Source organism: Aquarana catesbeiana, linkage group LG07, assembly GCF_042186555.1.
Source record: "Aquarana catesbeiana isolate 2022-GZ linkage group LG07, ASM4218655v1, whole genome shotgun sequence".
Lineage (NCBI taxonomy): Eukaryota > Metazoa > Chordata > Amphibia > Anura > Ranidae > Aquarana > Aquarana catesbeiana.
In genome coordinates, this window is record NC_133330.1 from 86230990 (window position 1) to 86249091 (window position 18102).

An 18102-nucleotide genomic window follows, 5' to 3' on the forward strand; every position below is an offset into this window, starting at 1 on the left:
ACAGACAGCAGCAGGGAAGACAAGAGAAAGGCACTAGCTGAGAAGGTCAATAACCTGGCAAAGAGGAAATGCTGAGACAAGGCTTATATGGACGTTCATGGGAGGAGCAAGGAGTTCACGGTTCAACATCAATCAAGACACAATGCAGGGTTGTCTAATGGATCAGGTAGGATTGTCCAATAGATCAGGCAGGGAGCTGTCCAGCATCCCAGATAGCTCAGTGGGAAGAGTCAATGCCAACCACAGAAGAGGTCCCAGGTTTGAGCCCAAGTCCTGACAGTACTCCCCTCCTCTCAGAACGTCCTCTGGACGTCCTAGGGCTGGGATTGTAAGGAAACCTCTGATGGAATTCTCTTGTTAATCTAGGAGCATAAACGGTCTCCTCAGGCTCCCAAGAATTTTCTTCTGGCCCATATCCTTCCCATTGGACCAGATATTGTAGCTTGTTTCTAAAGATCCTGGAATCAAGAATTTTCTCCACCACAAATTCACCCTGTACCTCAACAGGTGGAAGAATTCTTCCAGAAAAAGTATTTTCATTACCGTATATACTCAAGTATAAGCCAAGTTTCTTAGCACATTTTTTGTGCTGAAAATGCCCCCCTCGGCTTATACTTGAGTCAAGCACTTTTCAGCAGCAGAGAATGACATTTTCCGAACCGACAAGGTTTGATTGGTCCTCTCGGTCTGACCATTAGACTGGGGATGAAAAGCAGAAGACAGATTAACTGTTACACGTAAGGCTGAGCAAACGTTTTTCCAAAATTTTGAGGTAAACTGTACTCCTCTGTCAGACACCACATCGTCAGGAATTCCATGTAGTTTAAATACGTCTCGAACCATTAACTCAGCAGTTTGTTCAACTAAAGGTACCCCCTTAACAGGTATAAAATGAGCCGGTCAACAACTACCAATATAGTGGTCATTTCTTTTGAGGGAGGTAAATCTACCACAAAGTCCATAGAAATTGAGCCCCATGGTCTTGATGAAACAGGGAGTGGCTGGAGCAACCCCAAAGGAGAAGCTCGGGGAGTCATACTGCGTGCACAGGTCAGATATGAGGCCACATAGTGTTTGACATCTTTCTTATAGCTGTGCCACCAAAAGGAGTGTGACAAGAGCTCTTCTGTTTTGGAAATCCCAAAATACCCAGCAAGTTTTGAGTCATGAACCAACCTAAGGGCTTCAATCCGAGCAGATTCAGGTACATAGAAACTATATGTATGAGTCCAAAAGCCGTTCTTGTACACAAGGTTAATATCTGTAGGCGGATGATTAACCACTTGCTGACCAGCCGCCGTCATTATACTGCGGCAGGTCGGCATGATCCCGCAAGCTATCATAGCTATACGTCGGATCCTTTAAGCGGGATAGCAGGCTCACGCACTCGGGGGTGCCCGCCAGCCATGAGCGATCGTGGGCACGAGAGGCAGAACAGGGACGTGTGTGTGTAAACACACAAATCCCTGTTCTGTTCTGAGAGGAGATGCAGATCATGAGTTCCTAATAGCTAGGAGCCACGCTCTGTCATCTCCTATAGTCAGTCCCCTCCCCCTACAGTTAGAACACAGAGTCAGGGAACACAGATAACCCCTTCCTTGCCAGTGACATTTATACAGTAATCAGTGCATTTTTATAGCACTAATCGCTGTATAATTGTCAATCATCCCAAAAATGTTTTAAAAGTGTCCGATGTGTCCATCATAATTTCGCAGTCACGATAAAAATCGCAGATCACCGCCATTACTAGTAAAAAAAAAAAAACTAATAATAAAAATACCAAAAATATATCCCCTATTTTGTAGACGCTATAACTTTTGCGCAAACCAATCAATATACGCTTATTGCGATTTTTATTACCAAAAATATGTAGAAGAATACATATCGACCTAAACTGAGAAAAAATTTTGCTTTTTTTTAAAAAAAAAATTGGGGATATTTATTATAGCAAAAAGTACAAAATAGTGTTTTTTTCAAAATTGACTCTCTTTTTTTGTTTATAGCACAAAAAATAAAAACCGCAGAGATGATCAAATACCACCAAAAGAAAGCTCTATTTGTGGGAAAAAAGGATGTCAATTTTGTTTTGGTACAGTGTTGCATGACCACGCAATTGTCAGTTAAAGAGACGCAGTTCCGTATCTCAAAAAGTGCTCTGGTCATTGAGCAGCCAAATCTTCCGGGGCTGAAGTGGTTAAGAAGAGGGTCATTTTCATAGCCCTCCTTTAGAAGACTGTCTTGAAACCCGTGGCCCCTATAAAGTTCTTTTGAGGCAGGATAGTACATTCAGAGTTGCCTTCCTGGCATGGTTCAGTCAACATCCGTGATAATGCATCGGCCTTACCACTCCTTGACCCAGGTCGATACGAGATGATAAAAATAAACCTGGAAAAGAACAGTGCATAACGTGCTTGTCTAGAAGACATCCTCTTGGCAGAACAAATGAATTCTAGATTTTTATGATCAGTGAGAACAGTTACTGGATGCTTAGCCCCTTGCAGCAGATGCCTCTATTCAGAAAAGGCTTCCTTAATTGCCAGTAACTCCTTAACTCCTTATTCCCAATGTCATCATTTATTTCAGCTGATTAAGCGAGAGAAATACACACAAGGATGAAGCTGCATCTTTTCTCCTTTTCGCTGAGAAAAGGATAGCTCCCACAGCAGAGTCTTCCACTATAAAAGGAACTTCAGGATCAGGATGTACCAATATTGGTGCAGAAGTGAAAAGAGTCTTTAGCTTAATAAAAGCAGTCTGTGCCTCAGCTGACCACACAAAGGACATCCCTTTCTTTGTCAGCTGTGTAATTGGTGCTATCACTTTAGAGAATTTTCTTATGAATTTTCTGTAGAAGTTGGCAGGCCAATCCACCACTGCTTTGATCTTCTCAGGATCCATGCTTACTTCTTTAGAAGAAATAATATATCCCAAGAACTGCGTCTGAGTTAGTTGAAACTCACATTTCTCCAATTTAATATAAAGTTGGTTCTTCCTCAGCCTTGCAAAGACAGTGCAAACATGTTTACAAGGTTCCTCCAGGTTATTAGAAAAGATGAGAATATCATCCAGATAAGCAATCACAAACTGGTCCAATAGGTCTCAAAAAGCATCATTGATGAAGTGTTGGAAAGTGTCTGGGGCATTGCTGAGGCCAAAGGCATAACCAGGGACTCAAAATGGCCATAGCTGGTTCTAAAGGCGGTTTTCCATTTGTCTCCTTGACGCATGCAGATGAGGTTATATGCCCCCGTAAGTCTAGTTTTGTGAAGACTTTGGCAGAGCGGAGTCTTTCCAACATTTCAGAGATTAAAGGAAGTGGATAGCGGTTTTTAATAGTGATTTTATTCAAGTCCTGGTAGTCAATGCATGGATGCAAGGTGGAATCTTTCTTTGCAACAAAGAACAGAGCTGCCCCTGCAGGAGACGTTGAGGGTCTAATAAAGCCCTTCCCTAAATTCTCATCAATCCATTCCCTGAGAACCTTTAATTCAGGTTCTGAAAGATTGAAAAGGCGACCCAAAGGTATTTCAGCCCCTGGGAGCAGTTCAATGGGACAATCATATGGGCGATGAGGAGGTAACTGATTGGCATTCTTCTTATCACAAACATCCCGGAACTCATGATACTGTGGAGGCAGGTTGTCATATGACCGCGTAGTTACAACATCCACCTTTGATTCCTTGATCAGCAAAGAACTTGTTTGACAAGGTTCTCTACAGAATTCCTTGCAATGGGGGGTGTAAAGTTTATAATACGTGCTTCCCAGTTGATGGAGGGATTATGGGTGGAAAACCAACGAATGCCCAGGATGACAGGAAATTTGGGTGACGTAATCAGCTGAAAACTGATGGTCTCATGATAGTTAGCCTTAAATTACAGTACCAAAGGAACTGTTTCATGGGTAACAGGTTCTGAAGTTAAGGGTGAACCACCAAACGTCTCCATATTGTTAGGAGCAGACTTATATCTTGTTAGAATATTATTGCTGTGGTCAAATTCTATATCCATAAAGTTCCCCCCAGAGTCCAGCATAGCAGAGCAAGAAATTTCAATACCATCAGAGATGAGTTTAATAGGGGTGATAAAATGAGATAGTACAGAATTGACTTTATTCTCTTCACGAATCAATGTGGAGATCGACTGGGAAATAGAGTTTATTTGTTCAGGCATGATCACATCAGTTGCTGCAATTGTTCTTCTAAACTTGTTAGGACAGTTAACTGTGTAATACCCAGAATCCCCACAATATAAACACAGGTTTTCCGAGCATCTTCTCTCTTTTTCCTGAGTAGAAATGGATCTCTTCATTGCATCAACCTGCATAGGTTCAGCTGTGTCAGGATCTGGAGAAACTCTCGGATCCTTCTGAAGAAACTGACTAGCAGAGAAATGCATGCCCCTATTACTTCCAAACATTCCCAGTCTCTCTTTTACCTGTTCAGAAAGCCCTTGGTGGTACAGACTTTTTTGTGCTCCTGGGTTCCAAGTGGCATCTGTGATCCAACGTCTGAATTCAGCTGTGTACTCAGCAACAGAACGTTTACCCTGCCATAAACTATGCAACTTTGCTTCAGTAGTAGCGCAGCGGTTGAGATCATCAAAAACCTGATTCATTGCAGCCTCAAAAGTCTGGAAATTATTCAGCGTGGCACTGTCTTGTTCTATATAAGGGGAGGCCCAGGATAGAGTTTTCCCAGTCAGGAGGTTGATAACAAACATTACCTTCTGTTTTTCCGAAATTAATGCAGCAGGTCACATTTGGAAATATATGCAACACTGGTTAGGAAAACCTCTGTAAAGGCGGTGATCTCCATTAAACTTGGGTGGGTGAGGCATATGTGCGTTAGCATTATCTCAGGATCGTAGGTCCAGCAATTTTTTTGCAGAGCACGGGTCTCTTTGTGTTGCCCTTTCACCACACTTTCCAGTCCAGCAAATTTTTCTTGGTAAGTGTCACCAAACTCCTGCTGCTCCGCAATTTGCTGCCTGAAAGGAGCCACAGCATTTGCTATAGTGGCCTCCTTGTTTTAGGCCGGGTTATTCTGTTACGATCAGGCATCAGGCTTGAAGACCAGTTGCTATAGCAGTTGCAGGACTACCACCGACCAGCAGAATAGGTACACAGGCAGTCACCCTGGCAGATGACACAGGCTCACCTGAGGTGCAGAGTCTAGGTACTAACCGGTGTTCACCACAGCTCCTGATGCTGGAGATGGATTTAGCTGCATGTTAGTATCAGGTCGCGGTCCTCAGGTTTGCCCCACAAGGGTGTGAGCAAGCCGGGGTCCGTGTATCTTAAAGGGGTCCAGAGGTGTGGGGGGGGGGGTTCTGTGTAGTGTGAAGGGGTCCAGAGGTATGGGGGCTGCGTAATGTAAAGGAGTCCAGAGGTGTGGGCTGTGTAATGTAAAGGGGTCCAAAGGTGTGGTGTGTGTGGGGGCGGGCTGTGTAATGTAAAGGGGTCCAGAGGTATGGGAAATGTGTAATGTGAAGGAGTCCAGAGGTATGGGTCTGTGTAATGTAAAGGGGTCCAGAGGTGTGGGCTGTGTAATGTAAAGGGGTCCAGAGGTGTGGGGGGCTGTGAAATGTAAATGGGTCCAGAGGTGTGGGGGGGCTGTGTAATGTGAAGGAGTCCAGAGGTATGGGGGCTGTATAATGTAAAGGAGTCCAGAGGTGTGGGCTGTGTAATGTAAAGGGGTTGCCGTCCTCAGGGGTCGCGGTCCTCAGGTTTGCCCCACAAGGGTGTGAGCAAGCCGGGGTCCGTGTATCTTAAAGGGGTCCAGAGGTGTGGGGGGGGGGTTCTGTGTAATGTGAAGGGGTCCAGAGGTATGGGGGCTGTGTAATGTAAAGGAGTCCACAGGTGTGGGCTGTGTAATGTAAAGGGGTCCAAAGGTGTGGTGTGTGTAGGGGCGGGCTGTGTAATGTAAAGGGGTCCAGAGGTATGGGAAATGTGTAATGTGAAGGAGTCCAGAGGTATGGGTCTGTGTAATGTAAAGGGGTCCAGAGGTGTGGGCTATGTAATGTAAAGAGGTCCAGAGGTGTGGGGGGCTGTGAAATGTAAATGGGTCCAGAGGTGTGGGGGGCTGTGTAATGTGAAGGAGTCCAGAGGAATGGGGGCTGTATAATGTAAATGGAGCGAGTACAAAGAAGGGCAACAAAGCTAATAAAGGGTCTGGAGGATCTTAGTTATGAGGAAAGGTTGCGAGCACTGAACTTATTCTCTCTGGAGAAGAGACGCTTGAGAGGGGATATGATTTCAATTTACAAATACTGTACTGGTGACCCCACAATAGGGATAAAACTTTTTCGCAGAAGAGAGTTTAATAAGACTCGTGGCCACTCATTACAATTAGAAGAAAAGAGGTTTAACCTTAAACTACGTAGAGGGTTCTTTACTGTAAGAGCGGCAAGGATGTGGAATTCCCTTCCACAGGCGGTGGTCTCAGCGGGGAGCATTGATAGCTTCAAGAAACTATTAGATAATCACCTGAATGACCGCAATATACAGGGATATGTAATGTAATACTGACACATAATCACACACATAGGTTGGACTTGATGGACTTGTGTCTTTTTTCAACCTCACCTACTATGTAACTATGTAACTATGAGTCCAGAGGTGTGGGCTGTGTAATGTAAAGGGGTCGCGGTCCTCAGGTTTGCCCCACAAGGGTGTGAGCAAGCCGGGGTCCGTGTATCTTAAAGGGGTCCAGAGGTGTGTATGGGGTTCTGTGTAGTGTGAAGGGGTCCAGAGGTATGGGAGCTGTGCAATGTAAAGGAGTCCAGAGGTGTGGGCTGTGTAATGTAAAGGGGTCCAAGGGTGTGGTGTGTGTGGGGGCGAGCTGTGTAATGTAAAGGGGTCCAGAGGTATGGGAGATGTGTAATGTGAAGGAGTCCAGAGGTATGGGTCTGTGTAATGTAAAGGGGTCCAGAGGTGTGGGCAGTGTAATGTAAAGGGGTTCAGAGGTATGGGAGATGTGTAATGTGAAGGAGTCCAGAGATATGGGTCTGTGTAATGTAAAGGGGTCCAGAGGTGTGGGCAGTGTTATGTAAATGGGTCCAGAGGTATGGGGGGCTGTGAAATGTAAAGGCAGGATAGGTACACAGGCAGTCACCCTGGCAGATGACACAGGCTTACCTGAGGTGCAGAGTCTAAGTACTAACCGGTGTTCACCAGAGCTCCTGATGGTGGAGATGGATTTAGCTGCATGTTAGTATCAGGTCGCGGTCTTCAGGTTTGCCCCACAAGGGTGTGAGCAAGCCAGGGTCCGTGTATCTTAAAGGGGTCCAGAGGTGTGGGGGGGCTGTGTAATGTGGACGAGTCCAGAGGTATGGGGGCTGTGTAATGTAAAGGGGTCCAGAGGTGTGGGCTGTGTAATGTAACGGGGTCCAGTGGTGTGGGGGGGCTGTGTAATGCAAAGGGGTCCAGAGGTATGGGGGCTGTGTAATGTAAAGGGGTCCAGAGGTGTGGGCTGTGTAATGTAAAGGGGTCCAGAGGTGTGGTGTGTGTGGGGGGGTCTGTGTAATGTAAAGGGGGTTCAGAGGTATGGGGGATGTGTAATGTAAAGGGGTCCAGAGGTGTGGAGGGCTGTGTAATGTAAAGGGGTTCAGAGGTGTGGGCTGTGTAATGTAAAGGGGTCCAGAGGTGTGGGCTGTGTAATGTAAAGGGATCCAGAGGTGTGGGGGTCAGTGTAAGGTATAGGGGTCCAGAGGTATGGGGGCTGTGTAATGTATAGGGGTACAGACGTATGGGGGCTGTGTAATGTAAAGGGGGTCTTTCTACATTTTACCCGCAGTTATAGTTGCACTTCTATAGATTTATTTTAGGTTGCTCATTTTTCTCTGCATTTTCTGAAAGCGCACCCAAAGTCCCACATGCTACATCTTTTGCGCAAATTGTTTTTTTTGGTGACACCATGTTTTACTGCACCAGGTGACACCAACCCTAGTGATGCCACTGGCAGTAGCAAATAGTTAGTGTGCCACTGCCAGTTACATGTATTACTGTCTGGCGCCGATCCCCGGGTCGGTCAGCGCTGTTTTTGCAGAGGAGGAGGGGCCTGCCGACCCATGGGAGCAGAGGGAGGAGGATTCTTCCGGGTTCCCGGCCGCAGTGTGCGGAGGAGCTACGCGTGACACCACTTGACGTCGGGGGGGTGTGGGGGGGTGTGGTGCCAGATATAGGATCGCCCCAGGTGCCAAATGCTCTATGTACACCCCTGAGCAGTGTAACAAATCACCAATGCAGAGAGGGGGATTTAATTGTACTGTCATCTATACCAATTCTGGTGGTTATTACTGCGACTCTGACACCGATGTGGGTTTTTCCATTGCAGCTACGGACACCGATGCATGGGGTTATTATTGTGTCCGCTGAGACCAATTCTGTGGGTTATTGTGACAACTGACACTAATGCTGGGAGTTATTATTTTATCCACTGACAGTAACGCTAGGGGTTTTGATCGCTGCCACTGCTGCTATTACTGACACCAATAATGGGGCTTATTTTACGCCCACTTTGTCTTCAGTGTCCTTTGCTGTACACTGCAAAATAAACCCACAAGAAGAACAAAACTCAGGTGGGTTACAGCACATTTATTTTGAATTGGCTACCTGACTTGATGCAATGCATCTGAAACGCATGAAAACACGCTACTATCGTGCAGTCCTCTCAAAATGTTGGGGGCCACACTTGAGTACCTCTAATTTTTAAGTTGACCCCCACTCTGGTAGGTTGTTCTGTTTTTGCTGTCATACAAAAATCTTACCCTAAGGTGGACACATTAAAGCTGAAATGTATAAATAAATATTGTCCAAATACAAGGGGCATGTGTATTCTTAGTGAACCTTGATGTGCTTTGTGTTTTTCTTCCAGATCTATGCTGTAATCCAGTGTGAAGCTTTGCCTCTGTGCAGGAGCTTCCTGTAATAAAGACCAGTCAGTGCTACTCTCTCACCTTGTGCAGGGTGACTGGTCTTGTCTCTGCCTCCTCTTGTAGTGTTCTGCAATCAGCCTGTAGTGGGTGGGCCTACTGGGCTCCTCCCACAGCTCTGCTCTCTGCAAAGGCTATGTATAGCACAGTGATGATGTCACTACCACTTTTACAAGGTAGTAAATGGGTTTGCAAAGACATTTGGTGCACAAAAAGTGAATGTACAGTATATCTTTTGTGGCTATCAAGGAATATTATTAAATGAATGGTTTAAAGTGGATAGAGTATGGGATGGTTATAACCCCTGTCAGTTTTATTGCCATCTGACTCCCATTGGGGGGGATTTCCCTTCACATCATGTCTCACAGCCACAACAGGAAGTGAAAGGAAGTACCTCCAAAGTCAGGGAAATCAGAGGTTGTCACCAGGTTTACCAGACAGGGCCAGGACAATCAATAGGCAGGAGGACGGCTGCCCTGGGCACTGTGGTATCATGGGAAGCAGAGGGAGACACCGCAAGGAGATTGGGTGTGGGGATTTGTGTTGAAAAGGGGAATTTAGGGAGTGGCAGGGGGTAAGAATTGTTCTAGGAGGGCAAATTGAGGGAGGTGTGCTAGGAGTGGTGATTTGGGGGGATTTGTGCTATTAGGGGATTTGTGCTATAAAAGTAAAAACGTAGAAGGAAATATTTTTTTTTGGGGGGGGGGGGTTGCACTAGTAAGGATGATTGAGGGGTATTAGTGCTTGGAGGGCAAATTTGAGGGGTAGATGATTTGTGCTAGAAGGGGGAATTTTTTATTTTATTTGGGAGGGATAGGGGGATTTGTGCTGGGGGCATATTGGGAGAGAGGGTTTGAGCTGGGGGGGGCAAACATTTGTCCCGGGAGGGGGGGGATTTCAGCAGGGGGGCAGATTTGTACTGGGAGGAGAGGGAATTTATGCTTAAGGGGTGAGCATGCCGATTAGTGTTCGACTTTTTTGGGGGGGAGGGGGTGTTTCACTGACACATAACACGCATACATCTTGGGGGGGGTGCAATTTGGCATGTTCGCCCTGGGCTCTAGATGGCCTTGTACAGGCACTGTTACCAGAACTAGTGTCCCCATTGGAAGACTTCCCCTCTATTACTGTTCTGAAAAATGTGGTATTTTGCTCTACTTTCAATTTCAATGATAATGGTAAACAGGACAAATAGAGAAGGTCAATTTCCCTAACGGGGGCACAGACAGCAATAGAAACCTAATTGGTGTTCTAATTCTTCTCCATTCTATCAAAAAAAAAGTTTTGCCTTTAGTATGGCTCCATTCACACCTTGGCGTTTTGGATGGCGGGTGGAATCGCTGTGATTCTGCTCACAATTCCCGAATCGCCACAAATCGCGGGACACGCTTTCGATCCTATTACTTTCGATGGCACCCCAATTGTAGCGCTATTTTGCCATGATCTTCGCCTGAAAAATTGTGGCAATATCACGCAAATAAATTTGCAGGACGCCTGTCACCCAAAAGAAGTTCTGGAACTTCTTTTGGACAACAAGTATCCTACTATTTTGTTTGCGCAATTTTGGCACGATTTGTCAGGTGACAATCATGGCAAAATCGCAGCAAAATCGCGATTGGGCTGCCATTTAAAGTAAAGGGATTGCAAGGACGTCCTGCGTCTTGCAGTGATTGGTGAATCCGGAATGCCGAGGAGTAAATGGAGCCTTATACCTTAATGCCCAGAGCCGTCATAGTAACTTGTAGTCTAGTTTTTAGGATTTTATCAAATGCATAGTATATTTAATTTATCCAGTTATTCATTTATTCTCTAATTCATTGACATATTTGCAGTTGTAATATAAACTGTCACTATATATCAAAAAATGAAGTTAATAAACTGTAAATAACCTGAAAGTTTTTAACAAGTGTTTTTGGCTGGACTTTGATGAACATCTCATAATTTCCAAGGTGACGTTTCAACATTTCCTCATAGACCAGTTCAAAGGTAACTTTACTTTTCGCTGCCACATTGACTGACACGGTAAATTTCTCGGTCTTCCTACCAGAAGAGGCTCTGTAAACAAAATCACCATCAATACAGTCAAAAAATTTGATTAATACAGTCATGCCAGGAAGATGTATAAGCAAGTAGGGCAGAAAACAAACAACTAAGAGCTTAAGAAAAAATAAATAGATGAAAAAAAATGTAGGTAAAGTGCCAATTAATATATATATATATATATATATATATATATATATATATATATACCGTATTTATCGGCGTATAACACGCACTTTTTTCCCCTTAAAATCAGGGGAAAATCGCGGGTGCGTGTTATACGCCGATCCCCTGCGATCCTGACCTGTCAGAATTAAAAAATCGCTGACCGCGATTTGAAAATGGCGCCGCCGGCGCCGAAATACACAGTGCCGGTCCTCGGCTCTTCTCGGCGGCTTTCGGTTTCACTCGAGCGCCGCCCGGACCCTAACCGAGTATACTCGGCTAGTTTCAGATAGCTCCGCTCACCGTCCGAGTGGAACCGAAAGTAAACGAGAGCCGCCGAGAAGAGCCGAGGACCGGCTCTGTGTATTTCGGCGCCGGCGGCGCCATTTTCAAATCGCGGTCGGCGATTTTGAAGCTCACAGGCTTCAGCAAGACTGCACTGGGGCAAGGCTGGACTGGGGCAAGGCTGGACTGGACACTGGGGAAGGCTGCACTGACATGGCTGCACTGACATGGCTGCACTGACATGGCTGCACTAGCAAGGCTGCACTGACATGGCTGCACTGACATGGCTGCACTAGCAAGGCTGCACTGACATGGCTGCACTGACATGGCTGCACTAGCAAGGCTGCACTGACATGGCTGCACTGGCAAGGCTGCACTGGCAAGGCTGCACTGACATGGCTGCACTGGCAAGGCTGCACTGACATGGCTGCACTGACAAGGCTGCACTGACAAGGCTGCACTGGGCAAGGCTGGACTGGGGCAAGGCTGCACTGAGAAGGCTGCAATGATGGGCATTTAAATGTAAGTTTTTTTCCCTTCAACTTCCCTCCTAAAAGTTTTTTTTCCTTAAAATTCCCTCCTAAATTGAGGTGCGTGTTATACACCGGTGCGTGTTATACGCCGATAAATACGGTATATATATATATATATATATATATATATATATATATATATATGTATGCCTTTATTACCTGAATGTTGCATTTGGAATGGTGGCATGTGGTGTTAACATGTGGGTGTACAACTTTGACTGGGTATAGATCAGGGTTCTCCAAACTGGTAAAGGTTGATGGGACTCCTAAAGACTGATGGGACTATCCAAGGCATCTATAAAATAACTGTGGGTCGAAAGGGGTCCAATAAATCTATAAGTGTCAATAGTTGGTTGATAAATTGTGGCAGGTAGATTGGGGTAAGTTAACGTTTTGAGGGATTTGGAGGTGAGAGGGCTAGCGAAGAGACAGTGCTACCTAGGGTTGGGTGGTTAGCAGCCAATGAGAGTGGCCTTAAATTGTCTCTATCAGCTATGTGTCGTTACTGACCTAATTTACCAGCATATTTTGCATTGTGTGTCTTTTGGACAGCCATTTAGTACACCCAGCTCAAACTCTGTTGTAGAGACAATGAGAACTTCCATAGTAGTAAAAGTGGTAAGCAAGAACTGATTTCTGTGAATTTTCTATCAGCATTGTAACAACCACAATGGCAGCTACTGATAGCAAGAGAATGTTCTGACAATATTCAAAAGTACAGTATAATTAGAATCTGGATTCATATCTTCAATTACCAGTAAAACAATGCCTATATGCCTACATCTACAAACCAGGTAGTACTGCTGGAAATTGTTTGTTTCTTTCTAATTCAGTATCTTTTACACTTTTTTGCAGTCTATGTACAACGTTTGCATGCACTGCGTAAAGGTCATATATATTAATTTATTTGAAAATAGGGAATTACCTGACAAGTCCCGCTGTTTGTCCTCTAGAAACAGCTGTTTCATACTGTTTTCTTGCAACTTCTTTTTCCTTAATTATTCCAGGATACTCTACTCCATCGATTTTCCTTAATAAGAAAACAATTTTTCTGTTACATAAGTTAAAGATACTATGATCAAAACATTAATATGTTTCAACAAAGGAAAAGAAACACAGCGCCTCTAAGTGCAGTATTGGTAAACCATTTAATGATAAGTCAAAATTGATACTACTCACAAAGGGAGCATAAACACGAGCATGATAGTAATCCTGCAGGGTGCAGGGTGAGGGGAGGTGGCTTCGCGTTCAGAGCATGCTTGCTCCTTCCTCAGGCCATCTCCTCTCACCCTTCACCCAGAAGTGACGTCATCTCCGATTGCCTCTGTGTTCCCTGCTGTTGCTGCAAATGATGGAATCCATCTGCACGAGCTGTCAGCTGCACTTCAGAGACACGGACGTTTAGGAGAAAACCACCCCAAGATTTTGCTGCAGGATTACTATCATGCTTGTGTTTATGCTCCCTTTGTGCGTAATTTCACGTTTGACTTATCAAATGGTTTACCAATACTGCACTTAGGGGCGCTGTGTTTCTTTTCCTTTGTTGTATTGCAGAGACTGCTTCTAGCTCTTCACAGTGGCTGCCCTTAGTGCTGGTACATGGATTCATCTTAGAGACTGTTGCTATGGTCTTTGTCCCTCCTATTGAGAGACTATTTTAATCACATTTATTTGATCTGTGTACACCTCCAGGGTCTCTCCTCAAATGAGCGCTGAGTTTATTTTTTGTCAGTTAATATGTTTCAAGAACAATTCCAGGCAATTAGAAAAGCCACTATTGCTATCTTGTAAAAAACTTGGTCAAAGCTGAAAAGTTTATTTAAATTGTCTCTCAAAAAGACTAGAGGTGCATGCACATATAGCTGCTTTATGTGTTCTCTTTTAGCCTGAATGCCACACATCTCTGAACCAGCAAAGCTTCTGCACTTCATTGTTATGATGGAGCTTGTCCACCTCCAATTCACCAATGAGGCAGCCCATATAGCCTATGAGAATGCAAAACTTGCTTAAACAGGTAAAAAGCAGGTCAGATGTAGGTCAGCTGCACCTGTGAATGAATTCTGAATGAAGTCATGTCTCAAACTGATTCCATCGATAATAGAAGTCCAAAGCCTGTCAACATAGGCCAATAAGCTGATGAGGGACAAAGAAAACTTACATCAAAAGGACTAGAATATATCAAGACTGCTGTTTGTTCCTGATTCATGTACCTATCAGCATCAGATGAGATACTTTCTGTGAAGAAGATATCAGTATCCCCTTCACAGAAAGTATCTCATTTGATGCTGATACACAGAGCCTATTATACCCCTAAGAGGCTGTTCATGTATGGCAGGAGACCTGATGCTAAATGCCCCAGATGCCAGGAGACTGGAGATCTCATACATATGGTATGGAGGTTACCAGGAGGGGGTTCTTCACACCATAAATGAGATCTATGGGACAACTCTGGAATTGCAAGCTGGGCTCTGTGTATTGGGATACAAGGAGAAAGCAGGGGAGGGGCAGAGTACCACAGTAGCAATACTAAGATGCCTATAGCAAGCCAGAAAATTGATTGCTTTGAGATGGCAGTTGAGAAGACCCCCGACAGTGAATGAATGGCTTAATACCACAAATGAGACTATATGGAAAGAAAAAGCAGTCTATATAAAAAGAGGAAACCTTAGAGAATTTGAAAGGATGTGGAGAGTGTGGCTGGTTAGAATGGGATCCCCCCTTAGAGCGCAAAATATAGAGCAAGATCTGTGAATCACTTAAAGAAAAGGGACAAGTATGAAATGCACACTCTGGAAAAGTCAATACTGGAATAATTGAACAATACATTATAATAATTCCAAAACTAGGATAAGAGGTGTGGTAATAACTGAAGCGAAATACAGAATAAAATAGTTAGTAAACAGAGATATACAAATACAGACAGTATTTCTCTATTGGGGGGGGGGGGGAGAAGAAGGGGATAGGGATAAAGCTTGCTGATGTGTATTACAATGCTGGGAAAAGAAAATATATTGGAGAAACATTCTGATTGTAATTGTTACATTATGTTATGATATTTTGTATTGGGAAATAAATTGAATAACGAATAAATAATAAAAAAGGAATGTGAGCTAAACAGCGAACCCGAAAAAGTGTGATAGGGTTAGATGAGGCACTGGATCTTGGATACACCATTTGGTAGGACCTTATAAAACCCCAATTCACTAAGGTAGAAGCAGTCACGGTATGGCCTTCTCTTGTTACCAAGAAACAAGTCAGATCCTTCCTGGGTATTCGTGGGTACTTCCATAGGTTCAACCTAATTTTTAGTACCCTTAACTGACCTAACCAAAGGCAAGAACTCTGTAGGAAGGCTGAAGAAGCTTTTGAAACTTTTAAGCAAGCGCTCTGTAGAAACGTGGTGCTCACTATCCTTTACAGGGACCCAAGAACATTTGACCTCTCTAATAGTTTGAGGTATGGCCAGAATTGGAGTGGCCGATTTTATCACCAGGGTGAATGCACAAGGGTGTATGCATGAGGAGGAGGGTTGCTATCATTACGTCAGAATGATTATCGATCGTGAAGTGTTTTTCTCTAATGCCGCGTACACACGGTCGGACTTTTCGTCTACAAAAGTCCAACGGACGCTGACGGACTAAAGCTGGCTGGTAATCCGATCGTGTGTGGGCTTCTCCGGACTTTCAACGTACTTTTTTAGCCTCAAATCCGACGGACTTTAGATTTGAAACATGCATCAAATCTTTACGTCGTAACTACGACGGACCCCGAAGTCCGCTCGTCTGTATGCTAGTCCGACGGACAAAAAAACGACGCATGCTCATAAGCAAAAACTAAACGGAAGCACTCGGTCTAGTAAAACTAGTGTTCGTATTGTAGGTAGCACATTCATCACGCTGCAAAATCTGTGATCGTTGAATGCAGCGCATTTTATTTCTTCTTTACGAATGCTCTAAAGAACGAAGGTGTTTTGCTGTTCATAATCAGAGTTCTCCCAAACTGATTTCTGGATTCTTTTTCTCTTTGATCTCATGAATGATATAGTATGCATTTTAAAAACAAGGTTTCCATACTAATAATACTTTTTCCCCTTTTTTTTTTTTTTTTTAGGTTTGTAAAGTTACCACAAAGAACCCATTATTCTTTTTTTTTTTTATAGTGATTATTTTTTAGTTTTTAGATAAAGTTAACCCAAAGCACCGTTTTTGGTTATGTAAATTTTTTTATTTTCAAGACTTACCACTTGAACATTATTAACATTAGTAATGTATTTTTGGTGTGTTTTTTCCAAACTCAATGAGATTGTTGTCCCTTGTTAATTTAACATTGTGTGTAAAATCAATGATTTAAAAGAAAACACATAAAGTCTTTTGCTAAACTCAAAAAAGATCCATTTATTCATGGTCAAAATAAAATAAAGAGGAAGTCAACGCTGGAAAAAGTCGGTGTACAAGAAAATTGGGATCTTGCGGAGTCCATATAAGAGGGAGCACAATCTGGTCCAAGAATCCCAGAGATCAACAGCACCAGCAGATGATCTAGATGTCCCCAGACTGTGGTCCTACAACAGCCTGCGTCTTCTGTCAGACCAGACTGAACCCAGGTCATCACTTTCTTCTCTTCCCTGCAGCCTTTCCTCCACGCTGCCCTGCAGCCTTCCCTGTAGCCTTCTTTTGAGGCTGTGGCTCTGGTGTTTCAGTTGTGGCAGGAGGAGGAGGAGGAGGAGGAGGAGGAGGAGGGGGGGCTGCCTCATGTAGTTGGGTGTTTTGTGTTAGCGTGCCCTGCAGCCCCTTATGAATTGTTTCCCCAAATAGGCGCTCACAAATGAGGCGCTGCTCCCAATCCATCTGAAGAAGCCTGCTGGCTAAGTAGCAGCCATAGGATTCTTCCGCTTCGGGGGGCTCCTTAAAAAACGGGTGGCCTCTTGCATGAGGCGCAGGGATGCGTCCTGTGTGACCATCCCCTTCCTGGCCCTTTTTTTGGGAAGGTGGAGGGGAGGCACTTGGGATTCGGTCAGGCTCCTACTGGGCCCAGCCACCTCACTTGGCCCAGCCACCTCACTGGGAGCAGCCACCTCACTGGGAGCAGCCACCTCACTGGGAGCAGCCACCTCCTGCCTGACACTGGGCCCAGCCTCCTCCAGGATGATGGTGAATTCGGCCTCCTCCAGGCTGTCCATGGGCCCGGTCTCCTCCTGCCTGCCACTTTCCCCACATTCCTCCTGGATGGACTCATCCTGTGTATAAAAAAAGGACAATAGTTTGAGTATATTTTTTTGGGTTCATCAATGACACACAGTTTGCTTCTCATGAATAGCAAATTCAATGTGAATACATCTCTTTAATAAAAGAGTCTAATCAGACACCCTAATTATTTCAAGCAGGTGCCAAACATATTTAGCCACTACTGTCAATTGATATGTATACACAATTTTGAGTGCAAAATTATTTTAGACAATTATAACATCCAGTTAACATCATTAATATTAGTACAGTAAATATTTGTTAAAATAATTTACCTGACTCCAGATGGTCATATCTGGTTCATCCAGGATGGAAGACCCAGCTTGCTCCTCATCAGCCTCTGCTGGGGTGGAGGGAAGGGTGGAGGGAAGGGTGGAGGGAAGGGTTGAAAGTGATGGCCTGGCTTCATTCTGGTCATCCAGAAAACGGAGTTGATTGTAGTACCACAGCCTGGGTACATAAACATCATCTGCTGATGCTCCTGATCTCCTTGATTCCTGGATCTTCTTATGCTCCCTCTTATACATGTTCCTCAAGACCCCAATTTTCTTGAGCAATGTCTCCATTGTTGCTTCCGGGATGGTCGCCTGGACAAAGGACAGAAGTCTCTCCAGCGTTGACTTCCTCACATGCTTTGCATAATACTGAGGGTGTTTCACCTCCCACAAATTCCTCATCTCTCGATATTTCGAAATAAAAGCTGTAAGGAACTCTGGATCCTTAAATAGGGGATTCATTATATCTGGAAAAGATGAAGTCACAAGACAAAAAACACTTTTATTATAGGTTTCTGCTAACCCCTCATCATCTTCTCCCTATGTAGGCCTCATCAATCTATCAAGCCATATAGGCCGCTTGCTACAAAGTCATGACCATAAAACCCAAAAAATATATATCTAAAATTA

The 18102-nt window shown here is 44.3% G+C and overlaps 1 protein-coding gene across 1 annotated transcript in view; it reads right to left on the reverse strand.

The window, feature by feature from the left end:
* The window catches only part of LOC141103136 (inter-alpha-trypsin inhibitor heavy chain H3-like), a 171909-nt gene that overhangs the window by 109987 nt on the left and 43820 nt on the right, over positions 1-18102 (reverse strand). Inside the window, 2 exon segments of the mRNA XM_073592415.1 lie at positions 10821-10986; positions 12880-12984. Of these exon segments, the coding sequence (XP_073448516.1) occupies positions 10821-10986; positions 12880-12984 (271 nt within the window).